The sequence below is a fragment of the Ixodes scapularis genome, unplaced genomic scaffold (genome assembly GCF_016920785.2).
Source record: "Ixodes scapularis isolate PalLabHiFi unplaced genomic scaffold, ASM1692078v2 PGA_scaffold44__24_contigs__length_19508400, whole genome shotgun sequence".
NCBI classification, from domain to species: domain Eukaryota; kingdom Metazoa; phylum Arthropoda; class Arachnida; order Ixodida; family Ixodidae; genus Ixodes; species Ixodes scapularis.
This window is the reverse complement of record NW_024609873.1, coordinates 18,763,563-18,772,778: the sequence shown is the minus strand read 5'-3', so window position 1 is coordinate 18,772,778 and position 9,216 is coordinate 18,763,563. Positions and strand designations below refer to the sequence as shown.

General features: G+C 44.8%; 1 protein-coding gene across 1 annotated transcript; it reads left to right on the top strand.

Annotated features, from left to right (window-relative positions):
- The first annotated feature begins 345 nt into the window (after nucleotides 1-345).
- On the top strand, nucleotides 346-1,912 carry LOC120841314 (zinc finger BED domain-containing protein 4-like). Its single transcript, XM_042293103.1, has 3 exons — nucleotides 346-354; nucleotides 457-1,802; nucleotides 1,885-1,912. The coding sequence occupies exons 1-3, from the start codon at nucleotides 346-348 to the stop codon at nucleotides 1,910-1,912; spliced, it is 1,383 nt and encodes a 460-aa protein (XP_042149037.1).
- The last annotated feature ends 7,304 nt before the right edge of the window (nucleotides 1,913-9,216 follow it).

Sequence of the window (9,216 nt, the reverse complement as noted above, 5' to 3'; positions counted from 1 at the left end):
TCGTTTAAAGGTGCCATGGGACGGCATCGAACTAACCAAGTGAGAAAACTTTTTGACTACGACCGGAACCATTCGAAATGCAAGATTGAAGGGTGTGGCGTGAAGATAAAAGGAGACCATGCGGCTAACCTTGAGCGGCACGTAAAAAAGTTTCACACTGACATTCACGATACATTAGCGAAAACGCGAGAGGCTGCCAAACCCTTAAATAAGTGCACAGAAAAGCGTGGGGCCTCATTGTTGGAAAAGCCTTGTTCCCAACACAGACTATTACCGTCCTTTCTGAAGTCAAGAAACATTCAAGTGACCATCGACAAAAGAGTTATCATCGAAGCATGCGTGGAAATGGTCACAGTAAACGGAAGACCCCTTGCGTTGATGTCTGATTCGGGTTTCCGGAAAATCATTGATCCCCTTCTCCAAGGACTCGGAAATTAGATTTCTGTCAACCCTCAGAATATCCGTGACAAGGTGATCGAGGAAGCTGCGAAGATACGGGATGCGATAAAGTGCGAGGTCAAAGGGCGCCTGGTATCGTTAAAAGTGGATTCCGCCACAAGACTTGACCGATCCATAGTTGGGATCAACGCTCAGTTTCTGGTTCCAGGGACTCAGGCCGTGCGAACTTTGTCAATGCGGGAGGTCAAGGAGCGCCACACAGCTGAACACCTGAAATCTGTCATCCTAGAAGTTCTAAAAAGTTACGAAATAATGCCAGATCAGATTTATTCCGTGACAACTGACAACGCTGCTAACTTAGTGAAGTCGGTGTCCTTGATAGTGGAACACGAGGGAACAAACTTCCATGGGGTGCACGCTATAAACGGAGCTGAAAGCGACGATGATGAGCAGTTCTGGAACGAAAGGGAGTCTGATATCATCTTCGAAGAACTTCTTGGTGCCGGCTCAGGAATCGCCGCAACAGGAGTGGCCCTTCGTGGGGTCCGGTGCGCAGCACACACGCTTCAGCTGGCCGTAGAAGACGCACTTAAAAGCGCGGACGTGAAAGTTCTTCTTGACAAGTGTCGTGCAATCTGTAAGAAGCTGCGTGTACCCACAACAATGATGCTAGTCAAGAAACTGAATCTCAAGAAGCCGATCTTAGATTGCCCAACTAGGTGGAACTCTACCTGTGACATGTTGGAGAGGCTAATCGAACGCAAACCCTTTTGCATTGACATGGGGAAAAGCAGCACTGACTTTGGGGTGAGTGACGAAACCTGGGCAGCTATCGAAGGAATTATCGCCAGTTTAAGGCCTGCAAAGGTTGCAACCAAGGCTCTTCAGAAGGAGCAGCTGAGCCTCGGTGATTTCTTCGGTATATGGCAGCAGTGCTCACTGGAAACTGCGAAGATAGACTGTGTTCTTGCTCAGCGACTGACATCTTCCTTAAAGCAACGGCTGAAAAGTTTGCTCCAGAACGACGTTTTTCAAGCCTGCGTGTTCCTGGATCCTCGTTTTAACGTCCTTCTTCTGGAAGATGAGAAAAAATCTGCCAGGGACCACCTGATGAAGACGTGGGTGGCTCTGAAAAAGGTGCAGAAGCCTTTTTTGGTTGCCCCAGCATCTGCCTCGTCTGGCGAAGAATCGACAGCAGGTGACTCTGACGATGATTTGGACGCCTTACTGCGACTGAAGGAGGCGGCATCAAGAACTCATCAAGCAAGCTTGAAAGCAGCAGATACTTCTATCAGGCCACTGCTTGACTCTTTCTTAAGAGAACCACGTTTAAAGAGATCGGAAGATATTTTCAAGTACTGGGAAAACCAGAAGGGTCTAAAACCAGAGCTCTACGAAGTGGCGTCAGTTGTCTTAGCTGTTCCTGCGACACAAGTGACAGTAGAGAGGGCATTTTCAAGTTTGAAATTCGTTCTCTCTCCACAGCGAGCAAACCTTAGCGAAGAAACATTGAACTCTATTATGCTTGTTCGCAACAATGTAACAAAAATGAGCACCTAAGCTTTCACAAATGTCTATTTTTCTGTACCCCTAATTTATCTAGTATAGTCAAGCGAAGGCTAAGAATAATAAACGTATACTTGTGCATTCTCATTTCTAATCTGGATTGATTTGAGTCTGAGGCGCGGTTCTCAACAGGAGTGCAAGGTGTGACACAGCACAAACAAGCAGTCGCAGTTTTCTATTTTTCGGAGCTGACTCGTCCATTACTCTTAATATAGGTTGCGCTATATCGCACTTCGGGTATGAACAGGAGGGAGACGTGCCGGCACTACGTTGCGCGATGTGCATGTCATTTAATTAAGCTCAATCATAACGCTAATATAATGGCTTGACGAATCGATTTGCATCCCCCTTTACGTACAGAGCGCGACATTGTTAGCGCGAACAAGCGATCGCCGGTTTTTCCAGTTTTTCTCTTCGAAACCAAGGGATGTAATCCAAGTTATTATTGCTACGGAAAGAGCTCATTTAGTTCTATAATGTAAGCGATAAAATTTCGTGCTCGCTACTACTATCTAAAAGTAAAATGCGAAAATGTGGCGATGTCATGTTAGCGCGAACTGTGTCGCGATGTGTACATCAAATACTTTGGGATGTGATGTGACTCGGTGACTCTATCGTTGTTCCTTTCAGTATTTGTCCGTTTCTAGCTCTAAACTCCAACACCGACGTATGACCGCGGTTTTCTACAGGAAGAATAATCATCTCAGCCCCCGCTCCCCCCCCCCCCCCCCCCCCCCCCGCCCCGCCCCCCAGCCCTCATCCAATCGCCTCAAAAACGGCGAGGGGGGATAATACGACGAAGGCAGTGAAAGGTGCAGAAGGTATGGGAGAGGCCGTACTGAGCAAAAATTGAGAGTGCGAAGTGTTGTACTATACGTCTTTCACCAAGGCTTAACGCTTTATGTGCGATCTGGGGATGTCGCGAACCGGATGAGGTTCGAGTTCGACCAGGTTCGACTTCTTCGAGCTTCTATTTATTTATTTATTGAACATGCCCTGAGGGCCCGAAGGCATTACAGAGGAGGAGAGCAGGTACAAAAGGATGAGAGGAAAAACAAACAAATTATCGATATCAATATTATAACAAGCAATCAAACAGGTCGTGAATCATTGGACAAAATGGTTATTGGTAGCTTTTCAAAATAAATTAGGGTCAGTGATGGTGGCAATAAAACCGTGGAGGTGGTTCCACTTTTGTGTTGTGCGAGGAGGAAATGTAGTTACTAGTGAGTTTGAGACTGCAACTTTACGCTGATGATCAACACGGGCCGAAATGTACGAGGGGAAAGTTATCATGGAAATACGTTTTGTGATATAAACACAAACGTGAAATTTTACGGCGCTGAGAAAGAGATGGTAAAGATAAACTAATTTCCATCGATATGACACTAGTAGTGCGATGATATGAAACGAGCCGAGAGATTTTGTATAGACTTCAGTGCCATGACGAGGGTATCATGACCCGGATCCCAGAGAGAGGCTGTATATTCCAGCTTGGATCTAATTACTGTTTTTTTTTTATATATATAAGTGAAACGGGTGCCAATGAGAAGTTACGTTTTATGTAGCCCAACATGCAGTTAGCGCGAGAAGTGATATGCTGAATGTTGCGTTTCCATGACAGGTTAGAAATTAAGTGAACACCCATATTTCATTTCATTTATTATACTCTCAGGGCCCGAAGGCATTAAGGGGTCTTACATATTTGTAAGATGACACTTGTTTCAAAAAGGTGCCATCAAGGTAATAACAAGGACTCGTTAGGTGTGCGGGACACTCATGTGTTTACATTTATAGTGTTTAGTTTCATTAGCCATGACTCACACCAACAAGAGGCAGAGTTAATAACAGATTGAACTGCAAACGAAGAAGAAATACCTTGACTTTCACGGTTATCTACACCATCATCGGCAAAGAGACAGATATTAGAAAGTTCAAGGAAGTTCGACTAGAGTTCAACTGTGCGGCGAGCTGGCTCAGTTGGCTTTAGATTGCGTGGTGATGGCGAAATGATAGTCAAACATTCTAGTTTTAGTAAGGACAGCACTGTTTGGTTGTTTGGGTAATATAGCAAGAACACATTTTGTTATTAACATTTTAAGATTTCAGAATCATGTTCTGTTGATTGTAACTGCTTCTAAACGAAAACAACTTATTCCGTAAAAACATTTTTTCCAAACCTAGACATGCTTGTATCAAAATCTAACCGCACTGTCCACGAAGTCGAACCTGTTTGAAGGTTCGTCGAACCAGTAACTGTATCCATGTTGAATTAACCTGACACTGGGGTAGAGAAGAAACTTCAAAACGTAGAAGGGACAGAAAACAGACAGGACGACGTCTCAAGGAGCGGGAAATGTATGCTTGGGTACCAAATTATATAATGCGAATAGATTTAACGAACAAGTGTTGGAGCTAGAAACACGTGCAACTTTTGACCAATTCGAAGTACCAGAAGTCGTTTTTGAATTTTTGGTACTGTGAATACCCCGTTGTTGGAATACTGGGATTACTTGAAACCGTTTATTGTAAAACACGTGTCTAGCATTTTAATAAAACAGACTATTGGAGAAACCGAAAAAAAAAAACGGTTTTGAGGAGCGTGTAACCGCTAACCAAAACCGTAAATATTAAAACCGTAAAAAACCGAAACGAAACCGGTATCAACAGGAAACGGTAACCGTAACCGTAACCGAAACGTTATATTTTTCGGTTGGAGTCCCTGGATAGAAAACCTAGTTTTAAACTCGGCTACATCTCGTGCGGTAAAAAAATTTGTTTCCCGAAGAAAAAGCAGATCGCAATGTTGCGCCTGAGCGAAATGTACAACCTCACGTTGTTTGTTCGGGGAGCGAAAGCCCTGAACATTCAGGGTAATCACGCGCAGGCCCGTAAAAAGAAAGAAATAAGAAGAAAACAGCATGGTCACAGGATAGGCTAAAGCGTAAGGCTGTAGTCCTCGTCCGAGTCACGAGGCTCGGAACGCTTTCTTTTTGAAGGTGGACGCGATGGGCCCGTCCGAGCCGCTGCTAGTGCTCGGAAAAGTTCGTTTCGCATCACCACGGTCAGCCGCCTCGTCCTCGCCTTCGTCAGAAGAAGAAAACTTGGACGACTCACGTTGCGTTGACGGCGACAACTCAGAACGGGGGCGTTGGCCTGGGGTTAGGTCCGTGTCGTCCGAGATGACCAGACGACCGGGGCTATGACTCGAGCCGGCCATGTCACTCTCCTGGGAGTCGAGAGCGTCGGGAGACGCTGCATCGTCATCTTGCGTCGAAGCGACGGGTGGCGCCGCGACGGCAACTTGCGCTGGGGTGATGGCGGGCGTCGCTTCGGCGCCTTGCGTTTTGACAATGGCTTGCACAGAGGTATTCATAGAAAACGCACCGGGTGACTTGACAGCGGTAGAGGAGACAGAAGAAAACTCGCTCACTAGTGATCGCTAATTTTGAACCAACCCCATGGTTGCGCAGAGTTTGAGCGTAATTCGAAGTCACAATGAACAAGCACCCGATATACCCCAAGGACCTGTCATATCACGTTTAAATTTGCTCGTCAACCTCAGCCTTTTTGATACTGCAGGGCTATGTTGCGCTTTTTGCACTCCCAGCAGACTTGGAAGAGGGAAGTGACGTCAACGATACAGCAAACGCAGATTGGATGTTGACAGAGAAAACAAAATCAACATCCAATCTGCATTTGCTGCGTTGTTGACGTCACTTCCCTCTTCCAAGTCTCCTGGGAGTGCAGAAAGCGCAACATAGCCTCCCTGCGCATGCTATCCACCTTTCAACCTGGCCTGAGCTGCAGAAATCTCTTACAACATTATCATTCTCGTGATTGTTTTTTGAGCAGGAATTGCTTAAAAAGCCGATAATTCACAACAACAAAAACCAGGGTTTAGCTCGGAGTCCGCGGGGCTGTTTATAGCATTTTTAGCGCTTCTAACTTAATATCGGCATGATAATAATGTAAGAGATTTCTGTAGCTCATCCATTTTGAAGGGTGGACAGCATGCAGAGTATCAAAAACGCTGACATTGAGGAGAAATTTTAAAAGCGATATGACAGATCATTGGAATATATAAGCCGCTTGTTCAGGGTGACTCCGAATTACGCTCAAACCCTGTGTAACCAGAAACAGGGTCGAAATTACCGACCACTAAGGGGCTGAAGGAACACCATTCCCATGATTCTTTTAGCGCGGGCCGGGGCACTTGGGGGTTATTGCAAATGGTCTATTCGGCGTTATAGGAAGTTGTAACGTCTCTCTTGTTAAGCTCTTTTTTTTTTTTTAAGAATAAGGTTGAACATTGTCGTGCTAATTTCAGCCTGAAACGCTAAGCTGATGCCCCGCCGCAGTGCTCTCCTCTGACATGTCACATATGTATTGTTTTAGGCCATCGTCCCGCATTCTTTTTATTGAGAAGAATGCAGAATGAAGGATCAGAGACCTCAACCTTTGTTGTACTGTAAACGCCTTTACTTTCGCGGTCACGTAATTTCGCGGACTTCGCTAAGTATGAATTTTAGGAATATTTACTAGCGGTAAAGACATTTTACGATCGTAAGATTTTCGCAATGTACTGGTTGCGACAGAGTGATATATTGGGTGATCAATTTTTCTCAATATTTTTAAATCGTGAAGTTTGTTAAATTTTGTTATTCCCAAACATTAGTTCGTTTTAGTATTTGATGCGGTTTTTGAAACAATGAAAAACCATATTTTATTATCTAATGAAAAAGCAAAAAAAAAAACAATCTGTGAGCTAATAAAAATAAAAGTCTTGGACAAAAAAAGAAAAAAGAAGTTATCGTTCCGGAACGAAAAGTTGTCGTTGATGTTCTCTTGTTCGTAAAATGCTTTCTAGACAGACTTTGAACTGAACGAACCACGTGAGGAACTCGATGGGACAAGCAGATGCCTGCATGCGAGAAGAATAGCGGCTTGGCTGTCTTTAGTTTTAGTTCATACTCCTGACGGTGCGGTAGAAGGGGTTACACGCTGGCCTGTAGCCTATGGCAGTCCGACCATTCAACGGCTTCCTTTCATCGTCTGGCCCCGCTCTCTGCCCATAGGTATGGAAGGGGGCGTACCCACGCGGGAAAAGGTAGGCGTATGACTGCCCCGACGAGCAAGTTGCATCCACGGCACTGTGGGTACTTCAAGTCCCAGGGTCGAAGTGAAGGCTAGCGTCAAGACGGGGGAAGTGGAAAAGAAAGAAGATGCGGCTTCCGCATTTCTTGGTGCGGTTATTAAAAGGCCGCTAGACTAATATTTTTTAATCCTAAACCGCGACGTAAAAAGCAAAAGGGTTTTTTCATTCTTTCCTGTTGAGGGAAATACGGCGAGGAGAAAACCGAGGCAGGGTAAGCTTTCTCCTTTCTGCTTTCTGGTGGGCCTTGCCGACGTACGAAATCGTTTTCTGCAAGGTAGGAAAATCCTCCTCGTCACTCTTCCCATTTCGACCTCTCCCATTCTTATATTTACGGCGCGGGGATTTCTCTCGTTGCTGCATCTTGAAGCCGGACAAGCCGCGAGCTTATCCTAGCTCATCCAGCCTAAACAAAAGGCGTCCCCCTCCGACAAAATAGCATTGGGAAAGCTTAGAAATGAAAGGGGAGGAGGAGAAGAATATCCTACTTAGCGAAAATACTTTTTTGTAAGTTGAACTTTAAAGTAAAACCCCGCCCTTGTCTAGTGTGGTTCTTAACCAACAGGTGGCGATGGGAGCGCCTTCCGGACCTGTACATTAACGCAATAAATCATGCGTAGTGGAACTTTCGCGTGCGTTTTTACGCTACTTTACGCTGCCTTTAGCGGGGAAACTGAGTCTATGTATAGGTTATTGACACAAAGTCGTGAAACTCTTTTTTCGCGCGAAATTCAGCGGAAAGATTAAATTGCTGCTGAGGTCACGTGACGTCATTCTTTTCCGCTATATCTAGCGGGCGAGAGGCCCTGTTTGGAAGCAGGTTTTTCGCTAAATTTAGCGGGGAATTAAATTGGTGGATATGTATGTCACGTCCCATAATTCAACGCGCGGTTACGCCGATTCCGTTAAATGCGGGAACGGGCGCCTAAGAGCTGCGCTATAAAAAATGTTCAACGTTACAGATTGTGGTTCATTAAAAGCTAAATATTAACTTAAGAACTAAAATAATTGCAATATGGAGACATTAAAGTATAGTGGAAAGAGAGTTCGTTGAGCTGACATTGAATTTTTGACCATAGAACACAGAGGAAGGAAGTTGTAAACCGTCAACGAAGAACCGAAACGGCATTCACAGTGGAGTTGCACCTTAACCTGTCCCCGACAATGGTTTGGAAGCTGCGCCGTGGACGAGCTTCTACGTAACAGCGGGCACGCGCTGGAACACCTAAGTCGCTATTTTTGTCTGCATGTACTGAATATTCATTGCATCAAGCAAAATTTGTTTACAGCCAGCGATGGGTGGTTTTATGCATAGTTGTTCACATTTTTGTCGGAAAGGACATTGCATAACGGGTGTTGGCGTACCTACTAATGTAATTGGATTTAAAATGAATGTTTGAGTTTTTACTTTCCCACCATAGTTATTTTATTTATTTTTTATTCACATCCGTGCTAGCCTCGTCTGGAATCGTTGGATCGCCGTTTGCTCCATGAGCCGAGACTTAAGTCTGAATAAAATATTAACGTTATTACATTTATAAAACAACCTCAATTTTCTGCCCGCTTTTATTGCAGATTTTACGCTTTGGTAACCCACAGTCAGAATGACGTCATTAAAAAAAAGATTCGAGCCAATGTTCTCGAAATGTACGCTTCGTGAACGCAGACTAAATTTTATTAAATTCTTTACTTTCCCGCTCCGCTTCCAGCTCACGTCGTCAAGTATTTATAGCATCATTTCTTCCTTGCTTTCATCATCTCTTTTATTCGTCTTTACTCCAGCGTATGTTGCACACTTCCGCCCTTCGTGTTTTCCTCGCGTATTCCAAATCAGCTTTGGGGGCGGAACATTAGGCACGACGACAGCGGCTAATGTCGTTTCTGTGTACCCTTCTTCCTGTTCCCGCTCTACGTGACTGCAGTAGGAGATATTCGGAAGACAAAACAGATCCTTCGGCAGGAATCTCCTCTTCGCGTTATGGGGAGTTATTTTTAGAGGCGCATTACAGGAGCCGGAAGAAAAGAGGGCTCTCTTTCTGAACCGCGGTTTCCCACGAGTTTATCCTTTTTTACATCTTTGTCGCTGCTAATACCTG